Raw genomic sequence first — 19,260 nt, 5'->3', positions numbered from 1 at the left:
TTTTATATAGAGTGTATCGCTGGTACAGTTTCTCATGACGTGACCAGAGATTTTACTCATGTGTACTCCTGTCCTTGTTACAGCGAGATCTGCCAGCGCTCGAGTGAGAAGAACGGAGAGAGAGACGTCTGGCATCACCAGTCCCAGTGAGTAGACAGCACCTCTGGCATTTTCATCTGTCTATCCATTCATCCTTCCATACGCAGCACAAACACACCTACATGTACACACACATAGCGATTTTTCGACCGTTTAGATGCGACCCATTAAAATATGGTCATTCACGGCCTTTGTCCAGATTCCATTTACTCGCTCACTATATCTCCGTAAAGCATTATGTAAGTCAGAGTCATTGACCTCCTGCGGAGAGAGAAACTGATAGCAGGGAAACGGCAGATAAGCGATGCAGTGATAGAGAGTTTCAGAGACTGTCTCACAATGAAGACATTTGTGACTTGGTGAACATACTCTTATGTTATGTGAATGTGTTTCCCCCAAAATCATATTGTATCTTCATCAGCGTCCTAATACCAGGACATTAAAGAAGACTTTACAGTGATTATACATATAAATTATATAAAATTACAAACAATACCGGGTTTGCGCATGCACATGTGAGTTTTTGCGTGTAGGCTGAAGTCTTGGCTGAGGTTCACCACTGAAGCATCTTCTCCCAGCGAGAAGAGCCAACACCGGCTGCAACATCTGCATCAGCACAAAGAGAGGAGAGAGAACAGAGTTGGCCTGAAGCACCAACAACACGCACACAGCGGTTTTTGCACACACAGTTTGTAGACTGTATGCGATGGCACAAACTCACAATGAGTGAGTTTCCAGCATTGCAAGTTATGACTGGCAACATGAGATAATGTGTTCACTTTGACGCCTTCCACCAAAACTCATGAGCACGCGAGAGGATTTTGGGACTAGGAAATGTATCTCCAATTTGCAGATTACAATCACTTGGGAAACAGGGCACTTGTAGCATATGTGCATAATTAGGGCTTGCAAATCACTTTTGTGACACAGGCCCCAGGGTTGTGTATTCATCCCACAGACAGCTGACAGGCCATGAGACGGAAAACACGTTCTGACAGCTACATGAGTGTAATCAGTGATTCGAGTGAGCAGTAGCTCACCTCACCTCCTTAGCAAAATAGTTTCATATGTGCTCTCTCTCTCAGATGTGAGTGTTTATCTTTTTTGTGCAAACTAAAATGAAGAGCTCAGGAAACTCATTTGATTCGTCCTGGAAGTTTAACATTTTCTGAATTTGCCAAAGCATCTGGAGAAATGTGAGTGCACATGAATGAGAAATATCCTCCTATAACTCGTTCTTCACTTTAACATACAAGTCTTTTTCCTGCACACTCTCAAAACCTGTAAATATTGGAGTTTGGTCTGTTCCAGAGTGACATACAGGCAAGCCCTGTGAGGATACATGTTCATATACATACACATGCACACACAAGCCAACTGACACACAGATTCAAATATGTATTAGTGCATACACACACAGGTCTTGGGGGAAGTGCCTTTGGCGAGGATAAGGCCCTGCTTGTCAGCAGACCTCCCTGACATTGATGCAGTCGCCACGGGGTGTGGTTGTGTGTGTGTGTGTGTGTGTCTGTGTGTGTATGTGTGAGTGCGCGCGCATGCACAAACTGTGTGGGAGATGCCCCATACAAAACATCTGCCAACAGGGCAGATTTACGAGTCTGGCGGGTGTTGGGGAGGATGCTTTACTGTAACCTCGACTCACACACACACACACACACAGACGCACACAAATCTACCCACACTGTGTCTATTGTTAATTTATGTGTGGTTAATTCCCATCTGAGAGTCAGCAGATCATGCTGTATTGGACATATGCAAGCACACACATACACAAACACACACACATACACAACCCCCCGCCCACACACACACACACAAAAACACACACAAATGAAATAAAGAAGTAAACATAAGGGAATCTAGAGAAAGATATTAAGATTGCACAGACTATTAAGTAGACAATTGAAATCTGAACTGAAATTGAGAGCAAAGTATATTATTGTTATTATTATTTAGTATTTGGCATGAAGCAACTGCCTGGGCTGGAGAGAAAAACAATACATACTGATCTCCAAAAGCAGAATGTGCCCCTAATTCACCCTTACTTACTTGGTAAATGTGGGTACTATTAACTTTTTATGTCACCTCACAGGACATCTGAGTTACATATTTTGGCCGTTTGGTGCCGCTAAAGTGCAAGTTTGATATTTCATCACCCAATGCATGATCTGGCTTTGATTAAAGATTAAATGAAGATATACTGGGAAAGCGGTGCCAGATTTTCGGGTCCCTCTGCATATTCAGGGAAAACAAGCACACATACAATACACACCAACTGCTGACGTGAATGTACAAATGCAGGTCAACATGCAACACACAAGGTTACTGGAGCACAAGACAGCAGACTGACACGACCGAGTGTGTCTCTCTATCAGAGACCAGACGCTTGCCATGTGACCTCTGAACCCCCGGCGCAATGTGAGCGACGTGCCAGGCGTCAGAGGTCATCTGAATTTCCTGAAACACAGAGGCTGCTCTCGACCAAGCGTGATTTAGAGCGAGGGCGGGGGTTTCACTAACCTTCACGAACATGAGTTTTCTCTCTCTCTGCCTCTTCCAGTGTTTTCCCTCTCAGTCCTTTATCCTCACTCATAACACAGGCAGAGGCCGCTGCCGATGTCGACAGCTGGCCTTTGAGAACAGTTATTGGGAAGTGTGTTTTTATAAAGCGTTATTGTTATTGCACATCAGTGTTATTTCAACAGGCTGTCATCTTTTCACACGTCCACAAAGGCAGAAATGTATCCAATTCACAATGAGGGAGTCTTGGGGGATTATCTTTCATACCAACTTCACAAGTATCGGTCGGTATCAAATGAATCAAGGCCACAGTGCGCACACGCAAGCAACATTATGAGTAAGCTGGCAGGAGCAGTTTGCAAGTCCAGCGGGTTATTTTAGTCTGCCTGTGTCACATGGTGGAGCTAATGGTTTCTATTTTCAAGACACAATGCTGCTTCAGTCTTTTGGTCCGATCTGAAGACAGAGGGTGAAAAAAGGGAGAGTGGCGAATGCAACATATGATCAGCACATGGGGATGTCGTAATTCTGAATTCATTAGCAAGACACACTGAAGGAATCAAGAGGGAGGGAGGGAGGGATAAGCAAGAGCCCAAAAGGAAAGAGAGAGTAAGAAGAGGAGGAAGAGGAAAAGAGGGAGAGGGACGAGAGAAAGGGAAGTCCAAAAAAAGACAGAGAGAGAGAGAGAGAGAGAGAGAGAGAGAGAGAGAGTCAAAGAGCAGACTCTACATGTGGCCGTGGAGGGAGTGATCTGGTTATGGAGGGGGACAAATTCTCAGGTAAGACAAACGCTCCGGAAACTCTCAGCCCAGATGACGACAAGCTTCTCCCCTGAATGGAAAACAAAGTGTAGTCTGAGGCTCTTCAGTCTGCTATTTCCCTGTGATTCGAGTGTCTTTTCCTATAAGAGGCTGCCTCAGTTTTCCCCTCCACGGTATTTTCCACTCTCTCATTCTGTCCTGTTTGCTGACTGCATGTTTTCTTTGGGGTTTTGGAGCTGGAGCAGGGAGCTCTGCAGGGTTTGTGTAGCAGCTTAGCAGACCTGTTTTGGTTTATCAGCCTGAAGTGTTTGCAGGTTTTTCTGTCTCCGTCTGTGCCCACTGTCTCCACCCCTTCTATCCCATTGTTCCCCGTTAACTGCTTTTGTCTTTACAGGTTGTTGATCAGTCACGCTGACTTTTCCATTCTGTCTGCCTTGTCTTACCCAAATTTCATTTTCATCATTTTGCTGCTCCAAAAAAGTGATCCAAAGCCTTCTGAACAGTTGACGCTGCGGTGAAGTGACAGAGAAAAACCAGCAGTTATATCTTAGGCATTTCTCTCTCTTTTCTCCATCTGCGTTCTCCCATTCTTCTGTGGTGTGAAAACAGGAAAGAGCTCTGTTTGAACAGTACTACTCTTGTCCCTTGTGGCTCTGATCCCTCTTCGGCCATCAGTCAGTCCCTCCTTTAGCTAACAGGACAGAGAAAGCCCTGCCTCAGTCCGCTATAGCAAAGCTGAGCAAACTTTGGAAAATAACTTGTTCACTTGTTCCAAACTGTCCGTCTGGCGCAATTTTGTGTGGCATGCTGTAAACAGCATGCATATTGAACTGATAAGAGTTTGTCTCTTTGTGTGTGGGTGTGTGTGTGTGTGTGTGTGTGTGTGTGTGTGTGTGTGCGTATGTGTGTGTGTATTTGTCTGTGTGAGTGTGTTGTACATCATGCTAAAGTCATCAGTGAGGCAATGGTGTCTGCTTCTTGATGGTATTTTTATGGGTGTTAGTGTGAGTTGTAAAAGTGCTCATTGGCATGAAAAAAAAAACTTGGAGTTGGAGTGGAAATGGTGAAGTGTGTGTGTGTGTGTGTGTGTGTGTGTGTGTGTGTGTGTGGTTATGTGTGTTTGTGACCTATTGCTTGTAGGACATACATGGTGTATGAAATCACGACGTGAGATTGTGTGTGTGAGTGTGTGAGTGCGTGTGTGTCTGTCTCTCTCTCTCTCTCTCATTGTGGCCCCCCTTGTCTCCAGGTGCTTCCTCCAGGGAACCGTAACAGCTTTGGCAGTACATACTTTGTGTATGTTTAAGTTTTGTGTAAATGTTCATGAGGGCACGTAGCACCTTGTAGTGTGCCGTGCGTTTGTCTATGTGTGTCTACCTTAAGGCAAACTAAGTAAAAAAAGGAAAACCCCATGAATCACTTGTGTCCATTGACTTCTGTTGACTCACATGTAAAAATATCCCTGTGTCATCTTAGCGTGCATCATGAGTACCTCTCGTCTACCAAATCAATTAAATTCACTCCTCGCTAATGTCCTTCCCACTGTGGCGTCGATGCCGATTTGCAAGACGCTCCTTGTCTCCGTTTTTTTCTTCCTACATGAATCAACGGCGATGACGCTCTCAACGGAAATTGTCCATCAGCCACACAGAGACTGTGAATAAAGGGGCTGACGTGTCCCATTCATTCCAGTCAGAGTGAGGTCAGCTGACCATGTTGGTTGAAAGTCTGTGTCAGAGCCACAGTCAGCCCCGACTGAAATCTCAGGCTCATGACTTATAAAGTAGCCTCGGCTAGATTAGGTTATAACTGCTTGTATTAAATAAATAAAAAAACAACAATAAATTCGGTGAAAGTTGTCAGTCATTTGGAGGTTGTGCAAAAAAGTTTGCTTCCCCCACCAGGTGGAGGTGTTGAGTTGAGTAGTGTAAACACGACCTCTCTGAGTTGCTCGAGGAAACAAGTGTTGTTTTGCTGTTCCTCGTGTTATTGCCTTCACCACATCTGACTTGTTTTGACCATCATGATGTACACATTTTTAAAGAAGGGGAAATTTGTTGAAGGAAATTGTGGCCATGTTCCTTCCTGGTGAAACGCCATTGGTGTTGTGGAGTCAGTTGCCATGGCAGCGTGCTGAGCAGAACAATGTGCATGCGCGAGGGGAACAACAATGCTGGCTTGTTGACGTACTGAACAGGGTTATTACACAGTGGAGCGATGGAGGGGAGGAGAGAGAGAGAGAGAGACAGAGAGAGAGAGAGAGAGAGAGAGAGAGGCCTTTTGAGAGTCATCTCTGATGGAGGACAGCTGCTCTCTCTATTTACCAAACCAATCTACCCCATGCATGAGGGAACACACATATGCAGCCAGCAGCATGTGTCGATACACTTATGGGCAGCGCTCACTGCATAGGAAACCACTAAGCAATTGCAAATTGAGGGGGTATGAGGGGGTATGCCAGTGTCTGTGTGTGTGTGTGTGTGTGTGTGTGTGTGTGTGTGCGCGCGTGCGTGCAGTGCAGTGGAGCCATATTTCCAACAGGTGCTGTATTTGATTAAAGTTAGCGGAGCCTGGCTCGGTGCTGCTGTTGAACATTTGGCGGAGGGCAGCTGCTGTCACTACAGCTGTGCATATGCTTTAGAGGAAGCTGCTTCACCACGTGCGCTCTGGGGCCACATTAGGGGGGTTTTGTGCGTGCGCACGAGCGCATGTGTGTGTGTTTGTGTCTATAATATTGTGAAGCTGTCTGACTCTCTTCTGCACTTTGTCTTTCATATTCGCTCTTGCATTAGGGTTGTGTTTGTAACTATACGTGTACTAATGTCTTCATCACCCGGGCAAGTGTTCATTGTTCTTTTGTCAAACGTCCTATAACATATTGGAGTGTCAAACAAATAGAATAGAACAGAATAGAATAGAAATCTTCTTTTGTCATCGTATTGTACATGAATACAACAAAATTAAGAGTGCTGTCTGGTTGGTGCATAAAATCTAGAAGTTGAAATGAACACATTGCACACAGATAACAATATAGATAAAAGAAATAGACATAAGTGCCATCGTCTGCAGATTGCACACCCTCACTGCAGCACCATCATTCATTTCCACATTTAGCTCAGGGTACAGTACTGTACTGTGTTGAAATCCTGGCACTTTTCGGGTGGTGTTTACACCACCAGTAATACTGATTCCATTAGCCATGCTAACGCTGCGCTCCTTCTGTCTCTCTGTTTCTTTCCTTTCCTCTGACACACACAGCAGGGACACAGTTTGCTGCTTTCTTCTTTCCGTGGATGTTCAGTGTCACTTCACATCTCTCTCACTTTCTCTACTCGGCCAGAGAGCTGTCACACCTTTTCTCACCTTGCCCCTTTGCTTCTTGTCTTGTCCATCCATCTCTCCGCCCTGAAATCCCGAGCCAGGTAAGGTTGCTCATTGTTGGGGGGTTGCCATGCAAACAGAGCCGTGGTAACTAGCCAGTCACATCCAATATATACACACGTGAACAAATGAACACACGCGATCAACGTAAGCATCGCACGTACTTGCCGGCACTCAACGCACACAGATTTGACCTCTTCCAGATGGCTTCTTTCATTCAGCCTGACTCAGTGGCGAGTTTCCTCGCGGCCAACAAAGCTTTTGTTGTTTTAGGACGAGTTCAGCAGGAAGCTGGAGATTCCTCTGCTGCTGGGACTGATAATCTTTAGATAACAATGACTGAAACGTTGATCATCATTCATAATACAAATCTGCCATATGGCAATACAATGTTACTAAATTGCAAAACCTCAGTCTTTATATCAGTCTTTTTAACCACCTCCTGAAAACCTGTTCTTACAAACTCCTCATCGAGACGTGCTTGAAGTCTTTGAGATAGGTTTGATATATTCCTTTCTTTATTTCTGCGATCTGCTCCCAATCTGGTGTTGAAAACTGGATTAAATCTTTAGGGACATTCCTGACGAATGATTTAAGTGGAAAATCCACCATCGTTTACAAACCTTTACATCATTATTTATGTGTAGAGAAGTTTTTATTATCATATGAAGTAGTTATGATGTAGTCATGAATAAAAACAGTTCAGGTGTTTCCATGTATCTCATTGCCCAGTGTGGGTTTTTACACCTGTGAAATCTCATATTCCAGACATCTCAGGATATCTGTCCACTGGCACAGGCCAGACTAAATGGGACTGTGCACGTGGTGATCGACCGCTGACATTTGCAGCCCTGGCCCTTGTTGCCGTGGCATTACCCTGGCAACTGCCACGCTGGCCTGGCATCCGTATATATAAGTCCCTCTTTGCTGCTCTCATTTTTCAGGTCTTAGCAGGGCAGGACCCACATTGGAGTGGTGGTGGTGACCTGGATTTCTTTAAGCAGTCGGCTGCTGTCTCTGTTTCCCTTCAGTGCCCAGTAACACCAGCTGCTGATTTTTAATTTTTTTGATTCGTATAACGTCCTCCTCCCTCCTGCCAGATAGGCGATAACAATGACACAGCAGTAACATTCACTGTAATAGAATACACTACATAAGAAGCAAAACATTTAGACACTGATATATGGAATCAACATGACCATGTAAAACTTTCCACAGCCATTACATACCCTTTCCAAATCCAGTGTCATGCTAATAGAGGATTGAGATAGTTTTCTTAGAGCCTTGTATGTACAGAATGTGAGAGCATGATCGCTATGATGTCAACGAAGTTCTTTAAAGATCAGAAAAAAAAATTCTAGTCATTTCCCGCACTGTGACAGTTGTTACAGTAGATTGGATTAGCACTGTCTGGGCTTGCTGGGGCTTGTAAGGATATGCAGTGGAAGGAAGTATGCTCTCTCTCTTTCTCTCTCTCTCTTTCTCTGTGTGTGTGTGTGTGTGTGTGTGTTGCTTGCCTGTGTGTACGTTCATATTATTGCATGCTACATCTGCTGTACACATATTTTGTTGTGTGCGTGTGTGTGCGCGTCTGAATAAAATATGAATGTGCCACAGAGCGGAGGAATCTGACACACATATGTTGGGCAGGACACGCTGTGTGGGATTAGGGTGTGTCCGGAGCAGGATTCTCCCCATGTCTCCATCTTTATCTATTTCCAGATCACATTACTGTATGCTAGTGACACTGCAACCACCAACACTGTCGCCCATAGCGACAGGATTTATTTATAGGTGTAATACTGACCTCTGCTGGAGGGACTGACACAGTCTCAGATATTGTGGGGCTCATTCCCGAAGTGTAGTCCTTAGGACTTTTGAGGGAGGGATTAAACCTCTGCTGTCGTCATAGAAAGTTATGTTTACTTGTTTATGGGGTCCCAGCCACCTGTCCTGGTGTTGAAAATGTCCATGCATGTACTGGTCCAGTTTTCATGTGAACATGACATATCTATATCTAAGTGTTTTCTGACACATATTGCGAGTTAGATATTTTTGCATGGTTCAGTGGCGGGGAAATGTGGTCTAAAATGAATCTCGATTGCAGGTTTTGGTTTCGGTAAAACCTCATATTTGTTTCGAAATCTGTGTGTAGAGTGTGTGTTTGCAGACTCAAGCACATCTGTGTTTATGATCGTGAAGCAGACCTAAATTGAATCGTTTCGGTTCCAAACACGTTATGATAAAAAAACACATTGGACAACAGCTATTAAATAATTTCTTATCGGAGAATAACTTATCAGAGCTAAAGTCCAAATCGTTTTTCAAATCTCTCTACTTTGTATTACCTTCCAAGCTAATATTTTGCCTCATATGTTGTTGTCTCCCAGGGCTGCTTTTATTTTGGATGCAGTATATATATCTTTATCGTTTGAAAGAAGTCATTAGTTTTTTTGCCATTGGCCTGTGGCTAATAAAGTCTGAATATACTTCTCGTTGGGTAATTCCAGTTTTTAATATTCAATTTTATCGAGGAAATCAAGCAGACAAGTCGTGAATGTGTTCAACTCTACAAAGTCATGGTTACCTTCATGACACTGGACCACTAGCTACACACACACACACACATAAACACACAAACACACATACACTCCCCAGCTGGCACATCCTTCTTACTTTTTCCTCTCAAACACACTCACTCACACACTGACCAGTGCCCCTGCCCACCCCCACCCCCTCCGCCCCCACACACAGGGGCTCATTCACATGGCCATTAAGTCATTAGGCTTTTTATTTATTGATGTCTGCCTCCAGAGCGACTGAGCATGTCAGACGATCTTCTAAGCGCCTGCATGACCCTGTCCTGACCATATTTGTCCATAGAACGATTCTGTTTCCACTTTGGATTTATTTTTTCTATCTACTGTAACTTATTTGCTCCATCTCCTGACCATGCCTTGTTTTTCTGTCTGTGGATTGATTTACCTGCTTGTGGGATGTTGCTGATGTTGGGATATTCAACTGGGTAAGGAATTAAAAAAACATCAGTAATAAGCACTCTATGTGTTTCATTAGTGTTAGTCATGTGATTGAGCTTACAGGAAGTGTGTTCAGATGCAGATCATTTCACTGACCCGGTCAAAAATGAGAGCTTTCATAGAGAGGAGCCCGCCTGAGAGGACGGCTACAGAAGGGAAGGGAGGACTGGAGGGCAGGGCGGAGTGGGGGAGGGTTGGGGGACAGTGAGAGGGAGGAGAGAGGAGGGAGGGTGGGGGGTTGTCATCGCTGGCTCATTCCAAGCTCTGGAAGTTGAGGAGGAGGAGGAAAGGAGAAAAATAACTTGCTGCGTTCAGAAAGAGAGGAGAGATAGGGAGAGGGTTTGGATCAGTGAGCTGCTCAAACCTTGTGGGGATTTCATTCTCCCCTCCCCTCTTCTCTCTTGCACGGGCTCCTAATTTGGGATTTGTTTAAAACCGAGACTGCGCCTCTGGAAGACTTTTCCTTGCTGGGGAAAGGGAACCCTGCTCCCTCTTCTCTCGCATTATACACACACACACACACGCACGCACATACACACTTGCTCCCCAGAATGTCTGATTCCTCTGTCAACGCTCACTTGGAAGGAATCATATCAGACTTTGAAGGTTAGTTTTTCTCGCGCTCCGCTGCTCCACTGCTTTTCTTCTTCTTGTCACTCTGTGGAGGGAGGCACTCTTTAACCCTGCTCCTGAGGACACCCGAGATGGTTTCCACATGTTTTATTGGAACTGAGTTGATTTGGAAATGCAATGGAGAGCGTGAAGGGTTCGTTGACGTCTGCGGTGAGCTGTGGGTGTTTTCTAAAGGGAAATCGTGCTTATAGTGTTGCTTTTTACGGCTCTTTAGCTTTTTGTTGCGAGTCACGGGTGTGTGTTTGTTATTGTTGTCACGTATGCATTCGAGTCCAAGTTTCGGCCGCATGTGTCAGAGGGAGACAACTGCATTCAGAGGAAAGTGTGCGACTGATTTGGCCTCTGCGTAGAGCAGCCTCCATCACAGAGAGGCCCTGTGAGTGTGTTTGTGTGCTGAGCACTCAGGAGACAGCAGCTGACCAATACAGCTCTGAGGGGAACACCTGGCCCCCCTCCGTTCCCTCTTCCTTTTCATCTCCCTGCCCCTGGCCCACAGATTCCCCCTGTCATCCCTCTCCTCCCACTCCTCTTCCGCCTCGTCCCAAGTCCTCTTCCTATGGCTGCGCTTCCTCTTCTCCTCTCTCAGCAGCTCGTCCGTCCTCGGGCCTCCCTGCTGGTGGTTGCGAGGAGGGTGGGTGGGTGAGGGGGTTGACAGGCTGACACCTCTCCTCCAAAGCTGTCTGTCCATCTGACTATCTGTCTCCCGTCTCTCACAAACACATAGCCATTAGGGAACGCATCCACACTTGTCCGGAGCTGCTCCTCTGTCAACACCAGTTTGCTTGTGGTATGTACGGTGAGTCTCCCTCTGCCCCTCTGCCCGTCTTTTAGTCTTTTAAACCGCCGGCTTATGCAGTGCAACAGAGCAGAAAGATAAATGGCATTCAGAAAGGAGAGGCAACAGGGGCGAAGAAGTGTGCTCGAACCATGTGGCTTGAAGTCACGCTTTTAGACAAACCTCACTCATGTGTAACACCGGCATAATGGGCTCCTGTTGTGATTGCGTTGCCCCTGTTTGGGCTGAGTGTGTGGTAATACCTTTGTGTCACCACCACCATGCACCATGATGTATTGCCCACCACAGCCGTGGTGCGAGTCCCACGAGAGCACACCAGGAGGTTTGGAATTAGGGTTGGAGAGTAAATAATTTTAAGTACTCATGTAAATTGAATGGGTTTGCATGAGCCTTTTTTTCACATCTTTCACACTATCAATGTCACGATCAACGTCTGATGACTTTGATTGTTTGAAAGTCGTGAATATACAAACGCATTATATCAAAAGCTTGTTAATTTGTTAAAGCTCTGAAAAGCCGGAAATTTATTTTAATTATTTATCATTCATCATGCCACTGTAATCTAAACAGTGGATTAGTGACTGAAAGTAGGAAGAGCAAGTTTTCCATATAACAGTGAGTGTGTTTGCCATGTCACCACTGTTGGATGCCGAGTGTGTGATTCACTCTGTCATGCTTTGAGCTGATGACGCCTGCGAGAAGCTGAAGGAGACAGAAGACAGGATTTTCTAGCCCTGAGCCTGATGACCTCAGCTGTGACCTCAGCCTCACAAACACACAGATCATTGACCGAGTGACTCGGCCTTCCGCTGAGCAGAACACACACACACACAAACACACACACACACATTCATAAAACTTCACTTTGTTCTGCTCCTTGAAAGAGGTTTGTTCTCTCTTGTGTTTTTGTTCTCGCTCAGTATATAGTAAGCAGTGTAACGACTCAAAGGTGAACCAGATATCCGGCGTTATATTGAATCCTGTTTAAGCAATAGTACCAACAAATTGTGACTGTTACTGGTCTTTTCTCTAGTCTCTTTCCCTTTCTCTGGTCCAGTGAGAGGAAATTCCACAGAGGCAGATTTCTGTGGTGGGTGAAAATGTCGGGGTAGGCAGTGGAGGAGTTGATCTGAGCACAGCCGGCCCTCTTTTTTTTTACAGATCTGCATGGAGCTCGGCATGCATGACCTGCACTCACCAACCAATCACTGTGACAAGAGCTTTAACAGTCAGTGATGAGATTAAAGCTAAATTTTATCAACAGGTATGGATAATATTGAAAATTAAAGAGCACCTCCCCGATCCCAGTGCAGAGCTTCTATTGGTTTGTGTTTATTTTCCACAAGTGCTTTTTAATCACTCTAATTTATCAAAGGGCCACGTGGAACATTTCACCTTGGGTCATATATAGAATGTGTCATTCCCGGTTGCTGCCATACCTATTGCTCTTTAATCATATGCAGAGCAATTTCAACAATATCTATTTAGCAGGACAAGACTCCTTAATGGTGATGGTGATAAATTGGACGAGGGATCATAGTAAGAACTTGAATGAAAATGTTGTTATAAGCCGACTGCCGCAAAGCTGTGGCTTTACAACTCTTTTTAAGTCAGTTGGTGCTTTGTAACAAGTGAAAAATGTGTTATTAAGGAAGGTTAGTATAAGTAATCCTGTTTGTCAAAGAACAGGAGTGTCGGGGTTAAGGTCTTGTGACAAAACGCCACGAGGAGAGTCACTGACAGAGCTTGTGCGTTAGAGGGAGGAAGCGTCCTCTGACAAAAGCTGATGATAACCGGGCTCAGTAGTCTGCATTCTTATCAGCATTATCAGGCCGCTCTATACTGAGCAGCTAGGACAGGTTTCCTGCTGATGACGCCAGTACCCCCGGTGCTGCTGGGAAGCACCACGGGTCAGTTTGAGGTAGAGCGAACACAGCAGGTCTTTGTTAGACTTTAAAGTTACTCCTCGCTGTTTTTCTCCCCGTTGGACACGTGGAGCAAAAGCTGCACCGATGCCAACCCCAGGCAAGATCCCAGAGTTTCCAACAGGCTCGTTGCTATATGGCAAAAAAACAACTGGGCTGTGATGAAAGATAGTCTTTTAAACATCGAATAGAAACTGTTTTTTGTTTCTACAAGGAATGGAAAGTGTGTACAACTGTAATAGACACCTCCAGGATATAGAGTTGGGATTTGAGACTATTTTAGGGCCCTGATGCTCTTATGCCAGCTGGTCCACAGCACATTTTGAATGCAGGGCCCATTTAGGCTGCTGTGGTTAACTGCAGACATTTTTTTAGAGAGAAGATGAGGGCATGTGACTTCAGTTGTGAGCGCTCGACATGTCAAACTGACTAGATTTTGCAATAAAAGACGGCTTGTGTTTTGTCAGTTGAGTATTTTTAATGTGAAGCAGTGGGGCATCTTGGGTTTTCACAAGCAAAAACTTGATACAGCTCTGATGTGGCTGTAGGTAAGTGGACAGTTGAGAGTGAAGCTGATTGTGGTGAGATAAAAAAAAGGGATGAGTGCAGGCAATTTGAAATTGTACCTGGTAGAAAGGCAAACTCTATAAATGAAACCACTTACTATGAAAGCTCAATTATATAGAGATATTTACAAATTGTATATACATGGCATGGATACTGTTTGAATGAAATCTAAAACATGGTTTGTTTTCATGGAAAGCTTAAAGATTATAACTTACAGCAGGCACAATTAACGAGCACCTAGACCCATGGAGCTATTTCATAAGGTTACCTACATTCAGTGTTCTTCACCAAAATGCTGTTTCTGTATTTGTGTTGAAAATATATTCCTCATAACATTTTATTTCAAAGATCTACTTTTTAAAAACTATTTAAAAATAAATGAATTCCTGCATTGTTTATATCCATGTTTACCATCTTGCAGTTCTCTTCTTTCCTTTCCACCTGATGCATATGTGTTTCTCGGGGCAAAGTGAATAGTGCACGTGCATTCTACTGTGTGCACACAACACAGTGTGGTGCTGCTAATTTATAAACTGATCCATAGAAGAAGTCAAAAGCGCCACAGGATACCTTTAGTGTAGGCATAGATACGTCCTTTGATGGCTGCTTGTGACAATAATCATACTTTGGAAGTTGTTCTTTGTAGCTATTGGAAACCAATTTAGTTTAATCGGCAGTTTGACAAACTTCCCGTCCACCTCATCTACTGTCATGCTCAGGGAGGCACAGGGAATGTCCATGTGGTGTTTCTTACAGTACATGCTACGCCGGAGAACAGGGTGGCAACATCATGTGTTTTTCTGGCAGTTTAACCATGTGTCAATGCACTACATGGATTCAACCCAGATCTGACAGAGGGTTAGCTGAATAACATCATGCTCGGCTGCAATGTCTTCCCTCTTTGGCGGTTCAGTCTTCCACCAAGTTTACAGTATGTCATTCAGAACGGAGTCCAAGATTAATGGGGTTCAAAAATCTTCAAAGGAGATTTTGTTTCAATTCCAGGTCAAATGAGAGGTGAAATGGGGAGGAGGGAGAGCCAGGGCCAGAGAGGAGTAAGGTTAACATTTGGTTCACGTTGGTGCTCATTAGTATTATCTTGGCTTGATTGGGAGATCTGTGATCAGTGCCATCACCTCAGAGCAGCAGCAACTGTGCATAGTAACTTCAGAGACACACACAGCCATGCAGACACAACTATACAGTATTTGGTTAATACATAAATAATAAGTAATCTTATTGATCGGTTGGATGCTGTTTGCATTTGGGCACAGCTGAGCTAACTCGTGTTTACTCCTGCTTACAGTCTCTAGACCAGTGCATTGAGAGATACCAGTAGTGTGCTCATTTCAGGTCCATACAGGAAGTTCTGCTTAAATTATTAGCACTGGAGAAGTCTCATTAACTTGGGGATTGCTGACTTGGAGTGTTCAAGAGCATTCAAACCGAAGGTGAGGGATAAAAAAAGGTTTTGAATATTTAAAACAGCTATAAATTAGTGGCTTCTCTTGCTGAACCAAATTAAGGATATGAAAACAGAGAGTTCCAGTAAGAGGGCATTCTCACATGCTGGTGCTTGGCTTGTCAGCCTTGAAGTAGGCCAGAGGCCTGCGCAGGCTCGGGTGTTTATCTGGGAAGGGGGCCGTGTTGCTGCTTCGTCTTTGGGCCGAGCGGAGGGAGAGCTGGACGTATGGAGCTAACCATGGCCAGAGTAAAAGCATTTATTAAATGACAATAACAGGCAGAACAAAAGGCTGGTGGTTGGATATTGTCTTTCAAAGGATATGGAAAGAGAGGGCTGGTTATCACGAAGTGGCTTCTTTTTTAAAATGTATTTTCATTCTTTTCAAGAGTAGGACATTTACTGTCAACTAACCACACAAACCACATCGACAATAGTAGTAAATTGTCAAATGAACGGTCTAGTTTTGAATTGTGATTCAAAAGTAGAATTCTGGTGAGTTTCATATTTTCATGTATCCTGAATATACATATATTTCATGTAGTTTATACCCCAGTGCATGAACTAAAGTAATTCCGGGGGTCACGCGCTCAGAGCGCTCACGGGGCGTGGCCAGGCGGTTATAACGTCAACAGGTGCGCGAGGTCACGTTCGAGACGAGGACAAAAAAAAAAAGATGTCGGCAGCACTTTCATGAAATCTGTCGCCAGAGGATGGAATAGAGTGGTAATCGTGTGTGTTCCTACCTGACCGGAGAATTAAACTCCACCAGGTGGAGGTAGAGGATTTGTTTTTTTTTCAACAAGCGGATTTTAATTTGCTGACGTCATGCTCTCGCGCTACGCGAAGCGCGTCAAATCCGGTAAGACTCGAACGAACTATGAGGTTTTATTCTTGACTGCAGCGATGTGCGGAATAGCATTAATTGCAGCTTCTCCCGGGATAATTGCCGCCGCCCCATAATTCAAATTGCCTGGGTGTGACGCGCATTGTGGTCAGTTGTACTCGAACCTGGCCCGTCAGTCAGTTTAACGCGAGTAATGCGCGCAATTGTTTCACTTCCCCATACTTTGTAATTATCACTGCCACAGGTGGCGCTGCCGACTGCCTCTCCCCTTCAGGGGCGTTTCCTTCTACACGACAAACAAATAGTTTACGCATCAGGCATCAGGCAGTGCTTATGTCCCTTCAGTCTCTCTGTGTCTGAAAATCACTGCACCAGCCGTCTGAAGAAAACTAGACATGTGAAGATGCTGGTGCTGGTTGAGGTTGGTCTGTATCAAGTGTCAAAGGTTTTGTCTCATCATCCCCCCAAAAATGGTATGAACTTCGACAGAGTTTTCCCTTCACTTCAAAGAAAACTCCTGCTCCACATGGTGCTGGTGTCCTTGTTCACAGTTGCTGGTGTTGTAACTCCAGAGACTCTGCCGTTTCTCGACTGACCGCCACTGTTCTGTGTTTTCCAGCACTGAAGCGGTCGTTTGAGGTGGAGGAGACGGACACGTCCACACACCCCTCGCCCCTGTCTCGTCGGACCAGCAACCCTCTCCGCTCATCCACCTCCTCCACATCCAGCCAGCGGAGCTACGACCTGAGCTCCCGCAACTCTGACTACTCCTCTAACAGATCCTCCCCCTCCGAGTCCTCCAACCCGCGCTCCCCAAAGAGCGGCATGAGGCGCATGGAGTTATCGGGGGGTCGTAACCCTGACACAGCCTCCTCCCGCCGCACAGAAATCTCCATTGAGGTTTCCTCCAAGCAAATCGACAACTCGCCCAGCGCTGGCATCGCCCGCTTTGGCCTCAAACGACCTGAGGTCAGCCTGGGCAGTCGGAGCGCCCCTCTGGACAGCTCCTCCAACTCCATCTCCAGTTCCACAAACAGGCGGGCAGAGCTCAGCATGACGCGGTCAAACGAACCTCCTCCCCCCCCCAGGAGGATGGATGCCCAGCTGTCCTCTCCCCAAGTCTCCAGGATCCCAGAGCCCCCGCAGAGAAGGGCAGAAGTGTCCCCCACCCTCAGCCTAGCTGAGGAGGCCTCCAGGAGGCCAGAGATGCCCGTCTTCAGACGGCCGGATGGTTTAGTGCCAGGCAATGCAGTGGAGAACAGCAACCACCCGCCTCCTGCACCTAGCGCTCCCCTGCCTTCCCTGGCAGAGCCCCGGGTGGAGAGGGTGCAGTCGCCTGTCACAGAGGCGCCCACAGCCCGACCAACAGACAGTGAGTACCTGCTCATTTCAGCATGTTTTCTATAATAACTGTTGAACAACAGTCCCCCAGGGTCAGTTCTGTTGGTCGAAGTGAACTGGTCGAAGGAGGCATCTAAGCCTGTTTACTGTATACATTCTTGTGTTTTTCGATCACATGCACGATGACTGTCTTTGTCACTGGCCATGTTGAATTGGTTTCAACATGGCCAGTCTTTCAAAATCGAATGACTTGCAACAGTTTGGTAGCAGCTGCACTACGATGAAACCTTCGAATCGTTGTTTTACCACATTGCTCGTTTCCTCTTTTCTGTTAATGACATTTTTCATCATGTATCACACTCTTTCTCATTTTGAGCCTGTGCGAATGCTTAAACACACCAAATCCGGCATTGCATTAGAAAATATTCAGACCTCGATTTTAGTGTATTACCCCCCATTTTCAAATCGCAGACCCGTCACCTCTGCACGCTGAACTCTGTCAGATTTTTTAAAACTGTGAGTTAATTTTGTATTTATTCAGGAATTCTTCTGTTTTCAGTCCACATAACATCACAATGCAGCTGTGAAATGACAGTACCAACCACGAGGAGTTCAAGCATGAGCCCTGTGAGCTTGTCAGTCTAGACTTTCGTTGAATGTAGGTCAGCGGGGGTGATGATGAGAATCGCAGGGCTACTCTCAGGACAGCAGCTCAAAAACAACTCCTACAGGCAGGCAAATGAATAGCCCAGCTCACTTGGACTTAAATCAACCGCTTGGATTCCGACTTAAAGTTCAGGATAAAACCTCTGTTAAATTCAGATTGTGTGAGGAAAGGCAGCTGCAGCTTTTGTGAAGATGTATTATTATGTTAAGTTAATTTAACTGTTTTCTATAAAGATGCCAGTGACACAGCAAGTTATGTAAACCACTGGTGCTTTTGACCTCTAATTGTGTTTGTGTGATTTATGTATTTTCTCGGCTCACATCGTGTGACGTACTAAGTTATAAACGAATTCAAAATCTATCTTTGTCTCAACAGTGCAGAGGTGTTTTGTTTTTATATTCAGCCTCTACTGACTAAAATCTGACGTGGTACAGAGATGATTCCAAATTCAAAAGGAAACCATAAGTGTTGTTTTTTTTATACTGAGGCAAAACATCAAGCAATGCTCCATAACTGTGAAAAGATACTGCACACCGATGAGTCATTGTTTCATTGGACTACCTCTCAGGCTGACCAGGTCAAAAGTTGAAGAAAAAAGAATCATGTAATTCCCACAATTCATCCGTCCAGCGTACTGGTTTGGAACCAATATATCTTTAGACTACTTATGACTTGACTGACCTGTAAGTTAGGAATAAGGTTTTGCATTTCCAAGTGGCTGATTTTCCTAGTATTTTGTGACCTCTGTTGTGACACAGTTTTCAGAGAAAATGCCTAAGTGCACGACAAGGTATCTTGAAAATGATCTGTTGGATTTCCCTGAAGTACACTGTGGATATTCCTCATCCTCAGTGGATGAAACCTAATATTTATGGTTACCCCATGACCTTTGTTTTAGCACCACCCTCAGGACGATCTCTGTATTTTTGCAGAATTTCTGGTAGACTTCTGTGAATGCCTAAACTATGTTGATTTCATCCTCGGCTACTGTGTGGGCATAATGAATTGCAGCCTCTAGGGGCAATCAGCAGTGCTTTAAGTGGTTTGACTTTTTTCATTTCTGGTTTAGTGTAGCTGCCTGTACATGGCAGGGAGTTTACAGTGCATATGTAATGGTAAAGTTTGTATTTATTTGTGCCAGGGGCTACAAAATGAACACTTTTCTTGTCGGTTGTTTGTACTGTTTACTTCCCTCTCTCTTA

The 19,260-nt window shown here is 45.0% G+C and overlaps 1 protein-coding gene across 7 annotated transcripts in view; it reads left to right on the top strand.

The window, feature by feature from the left end:
- LOC118288341 (septin-9-like) overlaps window positions 1-19,260 on the top strand; it is a 67,373-nt gene that overhangs the window by 8,972 nt on the left and 39,141 nt on the right. The window contains exons 2-3 of one of the 7 annotated variants that reach the window (XM_035614345.2): window positions 84-146; window positions 16,670-17,422. In XM_035614345.2, the coding sequence (XP_035470238.2) occupies window positions 84-146; window positions 16,670-17,422 (816 nt within the window). Of the gene's footprint in view, window positions 1-83; window positions 147-3,273; window positions 3,420-10,177; window positions 10,427-15,870; window positions 16,066-16,438; window positions 16,524-16,669; window positions 17,423-19,260 lie in introns of those variants that run through there. The other 6 variants (XM_047328378.1, XM_047328376.1, XM_047328377.1 and 3 more) reach the window with 6 other exon arrangements.

The sequence above is a fragment of the Scophthalmus maximus genome, chromosome 17 (genome assembly GCF_022379125.1).
Source record: "Scophthalmus maximus strain ysfricsl-2021 chromosome 17, ASM2237912v1, whole genome shotgun sequence".
NCBI classification, from domain to species: domain Eukaryota; kingdom Metazoa; phylum Chordata; class Actinopteri; order Pleuronectiformes; family Scophthalmidae; genus Scophthalmus; species Scophthalmus maximus.
Note: the sequence above shows the minus strand (reverse complement) of the source record. Positions and strands in the feature narration are given on the sequence as shown.